This window comes from Carassius gibelio, chromosome B1 (genome assembly GCF_023724105.1).
Source record: "Carassius gibelio isolate Cgi1373 ecotype wild population from Czech Republic chromosome B1, carGib1.2-hapl.c, whole genome shotgun sequence".
Classification (NCBI taxonomy): domain Eukaryota; kingdom Metazoa; phylum Chordata; class Actinopteri; order Cypriniformes; family Cyprinidae; genus Carassius; species Carassius gibelio.
In genome coordinates, this window is record NC_068396.1 from 32,986,496 (window position 1) to 33,006,797 (window position 20,302).

At 39.1% G+C, this 20,302-nt stretch overlaps 1 protein-coding gene across 10 annotated transcripts in view; it reads left to right on the top strand.

The window, feature by feature from the left end:
* Window positions 1-3,365: 3,365 nt before the first annotated feature.
* Window positions 3,366-20,302, top strand: part of LOC127949401 (NACHT, LRR and PYD domains-containing protein 3-like) — a 68,786-nt gene continuing 51,849 nt past the window's right edge. For 8 of the 10 annotated variants that reach the window (XM_052546588.1, XM_052546593.1, XM_052546592.1 and 5 more), the window contains exons 1-5: window positions 3,366-3,491; window positions 10,593-10,702; window positions 10,806-10,922; window positions 13,415-13,540; window positions 14,094-16,028. In XM_052546588.1, coding sequence (XP_052402548.1) covers window positions 10,614-10,702; window positions 10,806-10,922; window positions 13,415-13,540; window positions 14,094-16,028 — 2,267 coding nt within the window. In that variant the 5' untranslated portion in view covers window positions 3,366-3,491; window positions 10,593-10,613. The remainder of the gene's footprint in view (window positions 3,492-10,592; window positions 10,703-10,805; window positions 10,923-13,414; window positions 13,541-14,093; window positions 16,029-20,302) is intronic. The other 2 variants (XM_052546589.1, XM_052546590.1) reach the window with 2 other exon arrangements.

Sequence of the window (20,302 nt, forward strand, 5' to 3'; positions counted from 1 at the left end):
ACGCCTTATTTAGTGAGTAGTGAACAGTGATTGATATACCGTTTGAAAGTGTCCCACCTAGTTTTGTTTAAAATAGTCTTTGTATGGTTGTTGCACTACATAGCTACACTGCATGTATAGCTCACAAACTCAGCTACGGGGCTTATTCTAAATATTTTTTACCATCTAGCCGAGGTCTAGAGCTGACAAGGTAAATTGCAGGTCTAGGACTAACTCTTACATTAGCAACCCACAAATATGTTTGTGCCTGTACTGTCATGGTAATTATTTTTTCTTTTAAATCTTTCAAACGGTATATCAATCACTGTCTAACGTTAGCTAGTTGTAGGGTTGCCACCTTCCATGCATACTTATGTTAGTTGAAAGTTGTACGGGAGGTTGTATGAACAAGCAGTTACTCTTCAGGTGCTTTGAGGCTAGCAAGTGCAAAGGTAGAAACTAGCTCACTACTCACTAAATTCACTTCCAAATACAGCTCTTGAGCGTACCACCACCTCTCCGTGCGCCCAGAACGTGCTTTTAGCGTACCGGTACGCTCATTTGGACATCTGTTTTAATAGAGGATTTAATCTTTTACCTGCGCTGCCGCTTTTCAGAGCACCCTTCACATGCAAGCTTCATAATTCGTCTCACCGAGAGCAAAGTCTACATTATCCATAAACCCTTAAGTTTCACCAGTGAAAAGCGTATGCGATTGCGTCGCTTTTCCCGCTATCAATTACACCTCAACGTGGCCGGAGAAAATGTGTGATACGCGAACGCTCATATCTGTGATGTTCAAAGACAGTGAAGAACACCTATACTCTCCTGGCATCAGACTCTGATCATTATAAAAACAGCACGGTCAGAATCAGAAGACTCTGTGGCTGAATCTTTAACAAGTCTGTGTGATATCGTTGCAGGCAGTGATGGAGTACTCGAGTCCTGGACTCGGACTCGAGTCCGACTCGAGTCACTATTCTTTGGACTCGAGTCCAACTCGAGACTCCATTCTCTGGACTCGTGACTCGACTTGGACTCGTGGACTGATGACTCGTACTTGGACTCGGACTCGGATTTGAGCATTCATCACGTTGTTTTTGACAAAAAAATATTATAAAAAATGTTTCGTGCCCAAGACCGGCCGGGATCAGACACTGCTACCGCTCACTCTCTTTGCTTGACAACACACTCACTGACGTTACTCACTTTACTTTTTTTCCAAAGCGCTCGGGCACTTGCGGGAAAGGATGAAGCTGATTGGTTAGTTCTTGTCACATGACCCGCGGTGCGCTTGTGGCATTCTGAAAAGTTGAGATGTTTTTAACTCATTGCGCGTTGCGGACGCGCCTGGATGCTTCCATTATGAGCGCGCATACGCTTCCATTATGAGCGAGCGTGCATACCGCGCGCCTACATTGGAAATAACGAACATGAGCGTTACACACACACACACATTCACTTGAACACATACAAACGCACTCACGCTAAATCACTCATCGATGAGCGTGAGAGAGCGTTTGTGTGTGAGTGATCACTCACACACAAACGCGCTCTCTCTTTCTCTCTCTCTCTCTCTCACACACACACACACACAAACACACACACAATCATTGTAATATGCACGTTTCTTTTTTTCGCCCGAGTGTATTTCTGTAATACAGTGTTAAAGGATTAGTTCACACAAAAATTGAAAATGTCTTAATCATTTACTCCTCCCAATGCCATCCAGTATATCTATGGCGTTTTTTCTTAAATTAAGTTTTTTAAGGAAAACATTTAATGATGTTTTCTTCATATAATGGACTTGCTATTGTTGCTATTGTTTTCTCAAAAAAAAAAAAAAAAAAAAAAAAAATCCAATAAGGGACTCGAGACTCGACTCGGACTCGAACTCTGATAATGGTGACTCGACTTGGACTCGACTCGGACTCTTCTTTGGCGACTCGGACTTGGACTCGGACTCGAACACTGAGACTCGAGACTCGACTTGGACTCGACAGTTGGTGACTCGACTACAACACTGGTTGCAGGTCAGACGCAAGCTAATGAAGTAATGCAGCAGCTCTTTCAGGAAGGGTGAACAGACATCCTGAAAAATTCGGGACAGTCCCGAAATCTAAACTGTTGTCCAGAATCCCAAATCTGGCCCTAATTGTCCCGAAAATGATACTAAAGCAAAATCTTGAGTAGTTATTGTCTGATAAACATTAAAAACTGTCTGCGGAGGTTGAGTCGTCCTGCTACCAGCCCCCGCCGGCTGCTCATTGGCTGCAGCATCTTTTCTCTAAGTTCTAAACAAAAATACCGTAGGCGGCTAGGCACGAATTTATTTATTTATTTATCTAATTAATCCATATGCACAAAGACAATACGACCGTTTTGTCCCCTTTTTGTTTTAAAGCTTGATGAAGAGAGCGCAAGTTGCTGCAGCTGCAGCTGCGATGAGGACAGTCAGTGATGCACGCGTACAGGAGTGATTGACAGTTCGGGCACTGTGTACAAAAATAAGTTTAAGCTCATTAGAGTTAAGGTCTGATTTATGCACTGTTACAACTGTCATTGTTTTTTATGTTTTTTTTCTTTTTACAATGGGGATGAGGGGAGTCATAAAAAAACATATATATATGCGCTATAATAGAGTACCGCACCTCTTTTGGGCCACTTAAAGCACTGGCGATTAGCAAGCAAATAATATAATACACATAAATTCATGAATATGAGTGCTATTTTTTTTAATGTTTAATCTTCAGTGATACTGAACTTGCTCAGCCAGCCGTGTGTCATCATCTTACCCAAACATTGGAGTATCCGTGCTCAACTTAACTAGCCATAAGGCAGAGACGGCATCTATGCAGGTGAACCGAACAATGGTGTAATGATTCAGTTCGACTCCCAAGACAAGACGATGCTCACCCGACTGGCCAATAGGAACGTGGCCCCGCCCATGACACAATTCTCACAGTGAAAGCAAAATCCTAACAGGAGAGCAAGAAATTGCATCAAGAGCAAAGAAAAGCGTTTCAAGAGAAACACTTTTTTTTTTAGAGAAAATATTTTCACACTGATAGCAAAAAATATATATTTGAGAGTTGTTTTCAAAGTATTTTGAGAGAGATTTTTTTTTCTCAGAAATAATTAAAACAATTTCAAATGTATATTTTTTTTATGTTCTATGAGAAAATACTTTCTCTCAAAACTTTTTTTAGTCTCAAATATTATTATTTTTTGCTATTGGCATGAAAACTTTTTCTCTCAAATATTCTTTTTTCTCTCATGAAATGTTTTTTTGCTATCAGTGTGATAACTTTTTCTCTCAAACTTTTTTTTTTCTCTCAGATCTTTTATTTTCTCGCATGTAATAAAGACACAATTCTAACTCCATACTCCTCCCGTCCTCTGAGTCCAAACCGAAAGTAAACTCGGAGAGGAGATGGTCTTGAAGATCGCCATTAAACCCAAAATAAGAAGACTTGTGAAGCTATAAAAACGGTCATAAACATCACATTATAGTAAGTTCATTTATCTTCATCTGATATTATGTTGTATTATTATTATTGTTGTATTATTGTTTGAGTTGTTTTCGCTGTTAAACTCCATCTTTAAGCGTCAACCGCCATTTTAGTTGTGACGGATGTAGAAATAAACAAATTCATCTTCAGGGCCCGGTTTTTCAAAAGGTTTAATCCGGATAAAATTGATCCGGATTTAGTAATCCTTTTTTTGCGATCCGTGATCACGTAATCCAGCTTACTTTTGGAGTCCGTTTTTTAAAGCAACATTAGATTGGATCAATCTGATCCGGATAGGAACTTTTCAGGATCAGCAGATCTGGATAACCAGTGCTGGATAACCAGAGCTCAAACCGGATAGGAAATCACAATGTAGAACTATAGATATGTAAAGAGCAACAAATAGAATAGCCAGTATGGGGTCAATATAAGTTTATTTTTATTTGAAATGAAAACCCACACATTTAAAAAAAACTAAAAACAAGAAAAACCCCATCCCATCCTCTTCCAGCAGTCCGCTCATCTGAGACCTACAACAAAAACACTGTATATTGAGGATATTTAAAACAAGTATCAAGTATAGATGTCCCACCTAGAAATGTTTAATGTTCTAGGAATGTTTTCAGCGGCTAGTTTCATTTAAGTTCCCAGAATGTTCTGCTAAAAGTTAGGATAACTTTTTTTTTCAGTGAGATTCACTCGGACACGAAGGTTAGCTGCAGTTTGAGCCTTTCTGCAGTCTTAATAAGTGTTTATTATGTCCATTTACATTGAGTTTTGTTATTTCAGTATACATTTATTTAAAGCTGTAATTTTGTTGAGTTATTTTAGTACTTTGATTTAAATGAAAATGATAAACATCATGAAAACTGGCTAAAACTAAATAAGGTTTATTTTTCTGTTTTAATTTATGTTAAAATGTATTTCAAATAATGAAGTTTAATTTATTTCAGCTAATGATAATAACTCTGGTTTACAGAAGGAACACATCTAGAGAGGAATGTATTTAATCGCTCACATCTACAGAATAAAGGTCTTTACAGAGACGTAAAGCTTTAAAGGAACACTCTGACTTTTTGGGACTTTATTATGACACAGTATCCCCCAGAGTTAGAGAAGTCCATACATACCTTTTTCATTTCTGTGCGTTCTGTAAGTGTTATATGACGCACCCACCGCTAGCCTAGCTTAGCACAAAGACTGGATGTAAATGGATAATGGTAGCATAGTAATCCCAATAAGTGACAAAATAATGCAAACATTTTCCTATTTACATGTTGTGATCTGTATAGTCACAGCGTGTACAAATAACAAGGCTATATGAGACAGAGCCCATTTTTAATCGTATAAATAATGGGAACTATATTCTCACTAGGCGTAGGAGCACAGCTAACGTTACTTGGGCGGAGTGGCTACTTGGGCGGAGTGATTAGTGCCGTGGTGAGGAGAAGAGAGTTCGCTCAGAGTTGGAGTAATAGATTCAGCAATTACTAGATAGTAAATTTATAATGTACAATCATGGGTGTTCGCTGTATTGTAAAGAGCTGCGACAATAAACAGGGGAGACCAGGTAATACTATGATGTTTCATAGAATTCCAACCAAAAACACTGACCTGATGAATCAATGGCTACTTGCTCTGGGTATAGTTCCAAACACACCTGTAAACACCATCACGAAGTATTTCGTTTGCTCTGAACATTTTACTGTAGACGACTATTTTGAAAAAACGTAAGTTGCCACACGGACCATGAAACGTGTGCTAAAGGATACAGCCATCCCATCGATAATAAAGACAGGACAAATTGGGTCACCTGTTGCTGCGGTAAGTGTTCTGTTATGTTGATGACTAACATTAACCATACTGTAACAGTGCAATGCTAATGTAATATAACCTTATTAGTGACACTATTACGTGAATAGGGGCTCCGTGTATCCCCTTTATTATAACAAAATCACTTACTTGGTGGACAGCTGACCATTAGGTTCACTCGAGCATGGGGCGTTTCTTCCAGTTGATCTTGTCACAATGGGAAAAAACGACAACTGCCGGGTGTATTAGGTCAGAGAAAATCTCCGTGGTAGTGACGCAAATATTTTGATTGTCATCAAGCCTTGACATTGATGGCAATACCCGGTCCCATTCATTAAAACAAAGGCATTCGGTTTCTGTCGGCATAGGTTGGCATGTTCCACATTTACAGCACCAGTCTGTGTTCGTTCTGATTCTCCCTTCGGCATCAATCTGTTCAGCATCTTGTCTTACAGCTTCCAAAGTTTGTAACTCCTCATCTGTGTATTCTGGCTCAAAACTATATGGTTTTGGATCTTGGTTTGATACACAGTAAAATTCCTCTGAGTCTGACAATTCCTCAAAGTCAGCCATGACCACGAGTCACGTCTAGCTAGTTAGTCATGTTTGTTTTGTTTACGGAACCATTAACAGCGCGTCTCGTGTGCTAGGCTAATCACTCCGCCCAAGTAACGTTAGCTGTGCTCCTATGCCAAGTGAGAATATAGTTCCCAGTATTTGAACGATTAAAAATGGTCTCGGTCTCATATAGCCTTGTTATTTGTACACCCTGTGACTATACAGATCACAACATGTAAATAGGAAAATGTTTGCATTATTTTGTCACTTATTGGGATTACTATGCTACCATTATCCATTTACATCCAGTCTTTGTGCTAAGCTAGGCTAGCGGTGGGCGCACAGAAATAAAAAAAGGTATGCATGGACTTATCTAACTCTGGGGGATACTGTGAGTAAGCTAAAGTCCCAAAAAGTCGGAGTGTTACTTTAAATATGAAATAGATCTCTTGTATAGGATTCACAGATGTTCATGTTTAGTGATAGTTTGATTCTGACATGACCACAAGTGACCCGTGCTGGAGAAATGAGTCTGAATGTGCCCGGGCTACATTACAGACAAAAACAGAGAAAACCAGTCAAAAAGGACAAATTTGGTCGAATTTGAGATTGTCACATGAGTTTAAGCTCTAGATAGTCTAGATATCCCATGCTCCAAATATTAATTAAAGATCCAAACCTGTTTTATTTGGACCGTTTCTGAGAGGTTTTGTGTTTGTTCATAAGAAGAAAAGCACTTTTGTCTGATGTTTTGAAATGAACGCAGGAATGAGAAAATAAAGTGAGACTTATATCCAGAAATATATAAACAGTGCTGCATCTGAACTCTGTGGATGCAGGGATTCTCTCATGTGATGATAAAAACTCATCAATCCACGGCACTCCAAAATACTGTGGAAAAGGTTAAAAGGATTTATTCACATGGCTTTCAAATTAAAAACAACACATGTGAGAAAGTATGGGACTTGATTGATGTTAAAAGAGTTATTAACCCTAGGGCTGTCACTTTTAGTTAGAAAATCAATTGCACAATCGATCGGACCAATCAAAAAAAGCTTCGAAAATGAAAATAGGGAATCGATTTTAACCAAATATGTACACTATTAATTTTAAAATAATTAAACAATTAAAAATATAGATGTAACAAAACAAGCAGAAAAAGAAAATAAAGAATTCTGAAAGTGCAGTATGTCTTGCGAAAGCTAGACAGAAAATACCAGCAATTTAACGCGCCTATAAAACCCAGTGACGTCGAAAGCGGCTGCGTTACGCGTGTCTGGAGGTCTCGCGGCGCGGTAGACGTGAATTCGCATCATTCGCGCATCTTGTTACAGGAGACTCTGAGTTATGAAAAGGACCATTGCCAGCTGACAGCGACCGGCTTTTGTGATGGAAAATTGGCAGTAATACCCCCACCTTGAGCAGCTGTATCTGAGTGTCTTTAATTAAAATTTATCACTAGACTAGATCACTAGCCCCGCCCCACACCTACTCTGATTGGTTCAATCTTTCAAAGACTTACATGATAGGAAATGTGTGCGTAGTTGGTGTAGGATGGAGAATGCTGTTTAAAAAGCTAAAATCGCTGTACGGTTTTACAAAGCCTTTACTATAATGCAGTTTTTAATTGTTAACTTGACTCACTATGTCTGATTTATTGAATCAAGAGATGTTAGCTGCTGCAAGTTTGCTCTTCTTGAACAGATTAATTCATAAATGAATAACTGGGACATTCTAAAAGCACGCTTAACGTGAAAGTACGTGGCTTTATGCATTAAAACAGTGTTTTAAAAAGACCAAACTCAGTAAACAAATTATTAATAAAGCATTCTATTCACAGACAAGCAGATATGAGCACAGAATACGAACACAAAGCATTTAATTTCCACCCATAACCTGCTTGTCTGTAAATAAAATGTGTTATTAAAAATGTTTACTGAGTTTGGTCTTTTTAAAACACGTTTTAATGCATTACGCCACGTTACGCATTTTCCTTTTAGTCTAATGGTTTTCTATGGGAGGAAAACGCTTAACACGTAATTAAACACATTGCATTCTTATTCTGGACTCATCTGCCTGTCAGTGAATAGAATGCTTTATTATTAATTTGTTTACTGAGGTTGGTCTTTTAAAAACACTGTTTTAATGCATTAAGCCACATTAAACGTAGAATGTCCCGAATCATTCCAGCTGACTGAAAAGAATCGGCTCAATGGTCACAAAATGGATATCGGAGAAGATACCAATTTCATATAATATAATAGATGATACTTTATAAAGTTTATCTCAATATTGACAGTGTCTGTGAGACTGCCCTAAAATAAGAGCACAATTATCATGAAATTGTGTTCGTTACTATAGCAACGGTTTACAGGTATGTCCTTTCAGAATCATCACTGGCCGATAGAAATAAAAGTTATCGATTTCTTCACTTTCCAATAACGAGGAGCAGCATATAGAAAAAGTATATGTTTTGCAATGTAGTAAAGAAAATTAAAAGTTTCATAAAAATTTAATTGGCAGACTCTGATGATATGAAATAATCAAATTTTCTAAAATAATTAAATTCATAATTCATTCTTCTATCTGAAGACCTAATCGTCTTACTGTGGATAATCAACCCAATTAATTTACTATATTCGTATGTTAGCTTAAAGATCAGCTTAATTTAACAAAACAATAATTTCAGGGACATGGCGAGTTACAGGCTTTTTCCCTTCTTTTGTGCATTATGAATGCTTTATAAAACTGTATAGTGTTTTTAGCTTTTTAAATAGCATTCTCCATCCTACACCAACTATGCACACATTTCCTATCATGTAAGTCTATGAAAGACGATTGAACCAATCGGAGTAGGTGTGGGGCGGGGCTGCACGTGCAACCCCGCCCCAGGTGCAGCCCCGCATCGATCTGCAGGCTGCACCTTATTCTTATTAAATAAGAAATATTGCTGACTTGTGCGTTTCCAGCGCTCTCTTTACGTTTGTCCGTTATTTGACGTTGAAAGGAAACTTCGTTTTTTTGTAGACATGAAAAATCTACAGTTATGTCTTAAAAATCGAAAAAGATTTTTTCACAAAAGTGACAGCCCTACTCTGGTGTATTTCAGTCATTTTGGTCTGGAAAAAAGAAATGTTTGGAAATAAAAAAAATGCTACTGCATTACTGCAAAACTCTGTGACTACGTGTCTTACACTGTGGTACTACAGATGAGCTTTCTTTCTTTCTTCCTTTTTTTGTTTGTTCATAAGGTGGAGATGAAACGATCCATGTATTTAACATGAAATGTAAAATATTGAAGTAAAAACCTTTTTGAAATCAATTAGACATATTAATGTTATATAATGTGACTTCACACAAACATTATCTATTATGCCTTAAGTGAACATTTGGGGAACTGTTAGTGAAAAACATCATATGTGTAACAGATATTAGACAGATATTAGATATATTAGAACCATTAAGTACAGATACAGTACAGCACACTGTAAAAAATTGTGCCGTTAAATAACAGTAATTTACTGGCAGCAGGGGTGCCAGTAAAGTACTGTTAATTTACAGCTCTCAACCATTAATTTACCACTATTCATTTTTCAGTTTTTTACCGTAAAATCTACCATGGAAATCAACTCCACTCCCAATGCTTCAAACAGTTCGAGTTTAAAAGCTACACTGTTAGAAATTGCTGTAAATAAACGGCCAACTTTCGACAGTAACATATTGTTTTTCATTAAAACAGTGCATTCTGGGTAATATTCATCGTTTTCGAGAAGTAGCCTGCTGCTATATATCGTAAATTAACAACGTTCAAAGTCGACACTCAGCGGCTGTGTTTCAAATCACACCCTACACCCTCATTCACTATTCCCTACATGAGTTTACTAATATAGTCCACCTGACAGAGAGAATGAACACTAATGAGTGAATTCAGACACTGATCAACAGCTGCTGTTAACGAGCAGAATCACTGAAGAAAAGAGAAACAAGACAAACACATGAACTACAACTGACTTCAGCCACAGCTTAAAACGAAATCAACCGAAGATGTATACAATCAACAAACAGCTTTACCAACTTCACACATTACTAACCAGACTGACTTTATTTCTTTCAGATCAGAGATCAAAAGATCTTACTGAGAATTACAGAGATGTAGATGATAATGTTACGGTTTCGTTTGACGTCACCATTGTGGAGATCAGTGTTTGCTTTAGTTGGGCTCCTCATTAGTGTTCATTCTCTCTGTCAGGTGGACTATATTAGTAAACTCATGTAGGGAATAGTGAATGAGGGTGTAGGGTGTGATTTGAAACACAGCCGCTGAGTGTCGACTTTGAACGTTGTTAATTTACGATATATAGCAGCAGGCTACCTTCTCGAAAAACGATGAATATAACCCAGAATGCACCGTTTTAATGAAAAACAGTATGTTACTGTCGAAATTTGTCCGTTTTTTTTTTTACAGCTATTTATAACAGTGCATATACATTCACACATCACTGTTAAACCAGTCTCAGTCGCAGATGTCTGTGCTTCTGAAATGATTGTCTTTATCTGTATAATGTAGTAGTTAGGTAAGGAGCTGCCAGCACGGGTCACAAATGTATTTTCAGTATCAAACTGCTGCAGCTCCACATTCTCTTCAATCTCATTGTGTGTAGAGTTAAGATTTCACTGGAATAATAATCTCAATATTATGTGTCATGTGTTCTCTTGTGTTTCCATGTGCAGGTGTGAAGTCAGTTTGTCATTATGGAGAACAGAGAGAGCAGAACAGAGAGATCTTCATCTCCTGATCTTCCTCTTAACCTCAGTGATGAACCAGTGACCTCTGACCTCAGGTGAGATATAATCCAGTGTTAGACACAACAGACTATACAACAGAGAGTTATAATAAAAGAACAGCAGGCAGAACTAAGGAAATAACTGTTTCTGTTCTCTCAGGATCTCATGGAAGCTGATATCTTCATCTCCGGATCACAGCTGTGTGTCTCTGAAGAGTGATGCATCCATGGGTCCTCCTCCTGAATTCAGTGATGATCCAGTGACCTCTGACCCCAGGTGAGATCCCACAAACCAGGCCCAGAGTCTGTTGCTGGTGTTTAGTGACTCCACACACTAGCTGCATTTCCACTGTGGGGTCATTGCGAGCCAGGGCTTAAAGTGGGCCGGGCGGGGCTCATAGCCCCGGGCCAGTAGCACTGAGGCCAGAATAGCGCAGGGTTTCCACAGTGGAGCTTGAAGCACCGCTGCACGTCACTAAAACACACCCTTTACACGCCTCTCAGAACAACATCATGCAACCTCATTATTTCACCAACAAAGAGAAGATATCAGAAAACTAAGATATAAGTCACTGGAACATGTGCGATCACAAAACGAAGATGATAAAAACGGCCATTTGTTTGCATGCTTTGTTATATATTCACATTCAATAGCATCGATGTTTTAACTATAGAATTGATTTAATTTATCAGGACTCAAAATAAATCACACATAAATACACTTATTTCTATTTTATTTATTTATTTTTAACGCTCATGAAAATAGCCTGCTTATTCAGTCAAGTCTGTTTCTGTTTATTTGTAGCCACAGTAACTGTCATATTTATAATGAATGATAATATTTCTATTTTTATAAAAGCTCCCGAACAAAAAACATTATAAGGCTATATTCTTTTATGATGCAACCTGAGATAAACTCTCGAGACGAGGCTTGTGACCGATAATATAAGTTACTTAATAAATACACGATTGTGATAGAGAATAAGGAGCTGATGTCTGATTTCTTCAAGCGGTCTTATTTACCATGTTTACTGTGGTATGTTTAGCGTGCATATCTTTTTCATCGCTTATAAATATTTCTGCCTTGTATGCTGATTATAATCCACATTGGATCAAGTTATTTCAAACACTCGCTGCTGACTGAAAGAGAGTTTTGAGCTTGATTTATTTAAAAAAGTGTTTAATGCTGGTGTTAAAGCTGTTATCTTTCTGAAATGATCCTCAGCGCAGACTCACTCTTTTTATAAAAGCTCCCGAACAAAATTATTATATTTTGATGATATGCAACGTGGAGCTAAACTCACGAAACGAGACGACAGATAAAATGTTACTTAATAAATACACAATTGTGATAGAGAATAAGAAGCTGACGTCTGATTTCTCCAAGCGGTCATATTTACCATGTTTACTGTGGTAATATGTTTAGTGTGCATAGTCTTTTACATCGCTTATACATATTTCTGCCTTGTTTAGTGATTATAATCCACATCGGATCAAGTTATTTCAACACTTGCTGCTAACTAAGAGTGAGTTTTGAGCTCAACTGATTTTAAAACGTCTTTAATGCTGGTGTTAAAGCTGTTATCTTTCTGAAATGATCCGCGCTGACGCTCTCCAGACGCTGAGAAACTCCGCCTTTGTTCATAACTCCTCCTCTAGCCCCAGCTGGCCCGCTTTGGCCCAAGGTTTTCGTCGGGCCAAAAAACCCTGGCCGTTGGCCCCGAGGAAGCCCCGGCGAGGCACGATCAAGCCCCGGAAGTGACTGTGGAAACGCGACTGGCCCTGGCACGCACTAGCACGCCCGGTCCTAGCTCGATAGTGGAAACACGGCTATTGACTTACAATTAGACCTGCAACTAACCTTCACTTTACTGATTAATCTGCGGATTAATTCTTTGATTCGGAATAAGGGTGTGTTGACACTTGTCATGTTTGGTGTGATGAAACACACTCTGGTGTGATTGCTCTGTTAGTGTGGTTCGTTTGAGTAAGTGTGAACGCTGTTATCTGAACCCTGCTGCACACCGAACAAGAGATCCTCTAAGATACGGGTCTCCATCCACTTCTAAACTAACTCTGGTGCAGCTCGAATCAAATACGAACACAACACAGAACAAATAAATACATCTAAACAAACCAAAACCAGGATGAACTGTAAAGAAAAGATGTGCTCTCTATGTGACATGATAAAACGACATGAACGAGCAACAAGATAAGCAGAGGACAAACATGGAGCAGCGAGGAGCTGAAGTGACTAGATCTCTGCAGAAACTGCTCCTGAACACACTGCTGGAGCTCAACGTGTGCAGTGTGTTAACATGAACACACCACAAACAGAGTGTGTGTGAAACAGCCGTTACTGGTACTGCTCACATAGAAACACCATTACCAGCTGGACACCTACATCTAATCTTTATCAAGAGATATTGTAGCAGAATGTGTATTTAAATCATAATTACTGCGCTCCTGTACTGCTGCGTGTCACGTGTTTGACATGAACCAATGACTTCTGTGGAGTTTAATGGAGATTTCTTCTCAGCTTATACAGAATAGAAATAACTCCAGAACTTTCTAACACTGACAGAGAAGAATAAAGTGATGTGACTGATGGATGTTTCTGTGTACAGCGTTCAGACGACACTAATCCATAATCACACTCACTGACGTGTATTTTATTATCAACTCTATCAGTTATTTTTGCAGTTCTGCTTATAATAAATGAAACAGCAGACAGAACTAAAGGAGGAATGATTTCTGTGTGTTTATCAGGATCTTCAGGAGGAAGAGGAAGAGATCTTCATCTCCGGATCACAGCTGTGTGTCTCTGAAGAGTAACGCATCCAAGCTGTATAATCCTCCTGAATTCAGTAATGATCGAGTGACCTCTGACCCCAGGTGAGGATAATCGTGTGGTGATGATTGAACTGTTTTATGGGAGTCAGAAACACACTCAATACACACAGATCCTTACACAATGAACACATGAGCTCCTACATTAAAACACTTCAGGAGCGCTATCAAGATGTGATGAATATATCATTAAAATATCTAATAGTTTACTTTAATTTAGGAATACAACAAGACATTCACAAGCACAATTATTGAATTTATTAGAACACAAAAGTTTTTAAATAGTTTGTATTAAAAAAAAAACTGTTTAATAATTATGTAATTATTTATAGGCCTACATTAAACACAATGTGAAACCAAAATACCAATATTAACCAGGAAAAAACAAAGCAATTATCCATAATATACAATTTTTAATTATAAACAAACAGAATTACAGCGGATACTGGAACAATGTGCTTTACAAAACATGTTAAACAGATCAACTGAGACTGAATTATACTGAAAATATTAGACTGACATCTCTGTCGATTTAGATGTTAATGTACACATCCTTTATCTCAGATGTGTTTAATCAGTTGTTCTTGTGATATTTCAGCAGATCAGATGGAGAGAGAAGCATCTCTGGAGGAGTCTCCTCTGTCTTCTGTCTGAACAACACGAGCGTTACAGCGTCTCTGAATAAACCTGATCAAGCAGTGAATGATGAACTACAGAGAGTCAAAGAGCAGCACAAAACCAGCATGAAGAACAAGTATGAGAGATTATTTGAGGGACTGAAACTCCAGGAGAATGAAAGCCTCCTGAACAGCATCTACACACAGCTCTACATCATAGAGGGAGAGAGAGAAGGAGTGAATGAAGAACATGAGGTTTTACAGATGGAAAAAACAGCCAGAACACAACCCTCACAAGACACTCCAATCTACTGCAATGACATCTTTAAAGCCTCCGCTGAAGCAGGATGTGAGGAGAAAGAGCAGATCAAGACTGTTCTTACTAAAGGCATCGCTGGAATCGGAAAAACCGTCTCTGTGCAGAAGTTCATCCTGGACTGGGCCGAGGGAAAAGCCAATCAGGATGTAGATTTCATGTTTGTGCTTCCATTTCGAGAGCTGAACTTGATCCGTGATCATCAGTACAGTCTACACAGACTTCTGCTGGACTTTCATCCTGAACTTCAAGATCTGGACTCACAGATTTATGAGGAGTGTAAAGTTGTGTTCATCTTTGATGGTCTGGATGAAAGCAGAATCACACTGATGTTTTCAGACGCTCAGAAAGTTTGTGATGTGACTGAGACTTCATCAGTGGCTGTGTTGATGTCAAAGCTGATGAAAGGAGAGCTGCTTCCCTCTGCTCTCATCTGGATCACCTCCAGACCAGCAGCAGCCAATCAGATCCCCTCCAAATACATCCACCGTCTGACAGAAATTCAGGGATTCACTGAGCCTCAGAAGGAGGAATATTTCAGGAAGAGAATCAGTGATGAGCATCAAGCCAGCAGAATCATCTCACACATCAGAAGAGCAAGAAGCCTCCACATCATGTGCCACATCCCCGTCTTCTGCTGGATCTCATCCACTGTGCTTCAGAAGCTACTGAAAGAAGATCTGAGAGCAGAAATCCCTCAAACTCTGACTGAAATGTACATCCACTTCCTGCTGATTCAGATCAACATGAAGAAGCAGAAGTATGAAGAGAGAGATCCAGAGAAACTCCTGCCGTCCAACAGAGAAGTGATTGTGAAACTTTCTGAAGTGGCTTTCAAACAGCTGATGAAGGGCAATGTGATGTTCTATGAGGAGGACCTGATTGAGAGCGGTGTAGATGTCACTGACGCTTCAGTGTATTCTGGGATATGCACTGAGATCTTTAAGCAGGAATCTGTGATTCATCAGAGGAAAGTCTACAGCTTCATTCATCTGAGCGTTCAGGAGTTTCTCGCTTCTTTTTATGTGTTTTTCTGCTATTTAACAAAGAAACCGCATGAATTCAGATCTTCACTGCATGAATTCAGATCTTCTGGTTTAGATAAAGTCTCTCTGTATAATCTACTAACATCAGCAGTAGATAAAGCTCTGGAGAGTGAGAATGGTCATCTGGATCTGTTCCTGCGGTTCCTGCTCGGCGTCTCACTGGAGTCCAATCAGAGACTCTTACAGGATCTACTGACACACACAGAGAACAGCTCAGAGACCATCAGAGAAACCACACTGTACATTAAAATGAAGATCAGAAATGATGGTGTTGATGATTATTTTAAACATCCTCCTCTCTCAGTTGGTGAATCCATCAATCTGTTCCTCTGTCTGCTGGAAGTGAAAGATCAGACTCTGTTCACAGAGATTCAGGAGTTTGTGAAATCAGACAAACACTCAGAGAAACTCTCTCCTGCTCACTGCTCAACAATCTCCTACATGCTTCAGATGTCAGAGGAGCCGCTGGATGAGTTTGAGTTCATGAAATACAGCACATCAGATGAGGGGAGAAGAAGACTGATACCAGCTGTGATCAACTGCAGAAAAGCTCTGTGAGTGTTTCATCATCAACTAAACTATCATATTTAATAATGAATCTGACTCCTTTACAATAAATGTTCCTGAATGAGAGATTTTCTCCTGAATAACAGGCCAGAATCTTAAAGGAGTCATGACAGGTGTTTTTTAGTACAGTAGATAATGGAGTATTTTTATTATTAATTATCCATTAATTATGAAAATGTCTATCACTTTTTTCATGAAAGTTAAAGTTAAAACATGAAAGCAATGTATTTTATGTTTACAGGCACACAGTAGGGATACAGTGATTAACCGGTTTCACGATTAACCGCGCTTTAAAACATCACAGTTAATTAATCACAAAGTCTTCACTGCACCGAGTGTTTCTGTCTCACTCAACAGAACTGTTGCAAGTTGCATAAAATGAAAACAAAGTTAGACTAGCGGTGCACAATCTTAAAATACTGTGCTGATCAGAGTAACAGAGGCTACTACACACACTAGATTAACTGTGACAGAGGAACCAAACTGCCAAGCTTAAAGAAATAAAGAATGTAAAAACACTAAATACTTTTTAATGAGTTATTTTCAAAAAGGAAATACTGTCCTGGGTGTTTACAGAGCAGAGGTCACTCTTTCTTAATTTCAATAGGAGAGATGGACTTTTGTTTGAGATGCAGGCTTCTGAACCGAGTGCTGATAACATCTTGGGATGTCCTTGTCCTCTTTAGTACGGATGACATGATGTCCCAATTTTCCAAAAAGAACTTCAAATTTTGATTCGTCTGTCCACAGAACCTATAGAGTTTTAGCAGGTAACAGTGAATGCCACGGTGGATTGTGTTCACTGACAATGTTTTCTGGAAGTATTCCTGAGCCCATGTTGTGATCTCCATTACAGTATCATTCCTGTATGTGATGCAGTGCGTCTAAGAGCTGAAGATCACAGTCATCCAGTAAGGTTTTCAGGCCTTGACCCTTACACACAGAGATTGTTCCAGATTCTCTGAATCTTTGGATGATATTATGCACTGTAGATGATGATAACTTCAAACTCTTTGCAGTTTTTCTCTGAGAAACTCTTTCTGATTAGAGCCCGACTGATATGGATTTTTGGGGGCCGATGCCGATATTAACTTGAAAAGAGCCGATTTATAAGCCGATATTTTGATTTTGAAAATAAACTGGATATTAGACCCATTTCCTATAAGCTGCACTTACATAACATTCAATGGCAAAATATCTGCCTGTTCTATGTATGTGGGCTGTATAAACCATTTTCCAGAAGGGATTTATGTAAAAAAAAGCCTTAGATTACGGTCTCAATCACTAAACAATTGCACATCAAAAGTATATATTTTTTAACGATCAAAAAACAGTCTGATTTTAAACATTTAACACTTTTACTTTCTTCCAGTTGAAGCTGATTTTAACAGTCTGTGTGTGTACTGTAAATAAATTATAATACTAAAGTTAAAGTTAAAGTATTTGCAGAAGTAGTCCCACACTTTTGCTGCTACATCATTCACCTTTTTCAGGTATCTGTAGGGCAGAAAGAGACAGAGAAAGAATAAGCATGTGTATTAATAATATCAGCATGTATCATTACTCATGTCATCATTAGAATTATAATAATAATAAACAGGGATCTCCTACATAGGCAAAAATGAGAAATATATATATATTTTTTTATTTGTCAAGCAATAGGTATTAACCTCCTTATATTTAACAATATTATTTCAACATTTTCCTGTTATGTCTGTAAAGCTGCTTTGAAACAATATGTAAGAAAAAAAAAGAAAAGAAAAAAGCGCTTGTTCAGCTCACATTTATTTACATGTCCCCTCTGATTTAATCATTTCTGACGCACCTACTGTAGTTACTGTAACTACACTATATTTGCTCTCACAGACACATTCACAACGGACCCGTATATCTTCTCCTCTTCTCTTTGTGCAGTCTGAATCAAAATGGTTAACGTTAGTGCCATGAACACACCGCTGTCAATTTTGAGAAGAACCACCTTCAAACAAGTTAATAGCAAGCATTTAAGGGGCCTGCTAAAAAGGAAGCTATATTAGCGTTAGAGTAACGTAACCAGCCTGAATTCACCAAATTGTTCCCTGGGCCTGAGGGTAGCCTCTTCTTCCTTGCTTCTCTCTTAATTCTCATCAGCAGGACTAGCGCTATCGCTCGCTTCTTACAACGGGACAGATACATGTTTGCTGCTGACCGAAAAGAGGAACAACAGACTATGAAAGAGCTCCCGCTAAAAGTTTTTAAAACTCCGCCTACGCCATAGCGCAGAGCAGGGCAAATCGCGTTGTATCTGAAGGGCAACGCTAAACCCAGCGGCCAAGCGCTGTGCATACCGCGTCCTGTGTGAAAGGCCCATTACGCGGTCATTATGTGGGAAACACACCGCAATAGAATAAGCACTAAACGCTAACTTTATAGTTCGACCTCTTATTAACGTTCGCGCTCTTCCACTGATAAACATGGTATTAGCTTTGTGGCTAATCTAATATAGCAATGCATTAGCGGTAAGTGATGCATAAGTGATGTTACAGAATATTTAGAAGTGATAATGATAGGACCGTTAACTAGAACTACCACACCGTTTTTATATACAGTGTATGAACTAAATCTACAATCATTTCACATGACGAACGACAGACTCACCTGGGTGGCTTGGCTGATCGCTTTCTTCTTTGTGGATTTCTGGCGCTGTTGCAACTCTGGAGCTGCAGACCGCCCTCTGGTGGGCAAACTATGCAACACTCATAACATGAGTGAAGAATATGAGACTGTTTCTCATGTTTCATCGGCCGTTATAAACGCTGATGCCGATTTAAATGCAATTAGCTCATATCGGCCGATAATATCGGCCGGCCAATATATCGGTCGGGCTCTATTTCTGATATTGCTCCAGTATTTTTCGCCGCAGCATTGGGGGAATTGGTGATCCTCTGCCCATCTTGACTTCTGAGAGACACTGCCACTCTGAGAGGCTCTTTTTATACCCAATCATGTTCCCAATTGAAGTAATAAGTTACAAATTGGTCCTCCAGTTGTTCCTTATACATACATTTAACTTTTCCGGTCTCTTATTGCTACCTGTCTTAGCTTTTTTGGAATTTTTAGCTCTCATGAAATCCAAAATGAGACATTATTTGGCATGACATTTCAAAATGTCTTACTTTCAACATTTGATATCTATATTCTATTGTGAATAAAATATAAGTTTATGAGATTTGTAAATTATTCCATTCCTTTTTTACTCACAATTTGTACAGTGTTTGTATTATTGGTTACTGTGTTTTTTTAGTTTCAAAAGGCAGCAATAAATAACACTTTAAAATCTACAGAGTGATACACTACACTGCACTGTAAAACCCGACAAGTAAACTTAACTCAAACGGTTTGAGTAAACAGATATCCTTAAGTTATGTTAACTCAAACCATTTGAGGAAACCGATTGCCTTAAACCATTTAAGTTGAAAAAACTAACAGTTATAAGTACTCTGAACTTAATTCAGTTGAGTTCACTGAAAGAAGATATACATTGCAATTAAGTGATTAAGTGATTAATTTTTCATTTGAAGTAACCATGTTAGAGATCAGTGTTTGCTTTAGTTGGGCTCCTGACCCGTGAATTCAGTCTTTGTGTTTTCTCTGGCTCAAAGATCTTCATTGCGTGGAGGCGAATTGGCCGGTAGTTGGTGCACTCTGCGACGCCACCCGTTCCCTTTACATATGGACACTGTGGTGCTCATCCTCCAGCCTTCGGGTATGCTCACCATCAACGATGACACTATTGAACAAGTTTTTCGAGCAGAATGGCCCCTCCTTGGCCCATCGTTTTCCACACCTCAATATCATCGGGGCCCGATGCCTTTTCGTTCTGTCCACGTCTGTCCAGAACCAGACTTTCTTGTCAAGATACCTCCTGCCGGGCTTGGTTTTGCAGAGAGTTCCGGCAGTGGTGATGTGAATTTGGTGGATGACTTAAGTCCAGTGTTGCTCTGTAGGTAGGTCAGGGTCAGATCGAATCCCAGTGAGGGAGGCTTCCACTGGGTGCGTCACCAGCAATGGGCCCCTCCAGGGCTGGCAGGCTGAGTGGCGGCGGCCAACAGGGTCTCAAAGCCCGGCCAATCTCTCCCGAGCAGCACTGGCACTGGCAGGTGGCTCATTATTCCAAGTTCTACGAGCCAGGACCCAGGGGAGGGAGAAATAGTGACGCGGCGGGCGGGGATCTGTCACGTGTCCCCATGCACGCAAGTTATTGGGAACTGGGCTTTACTGT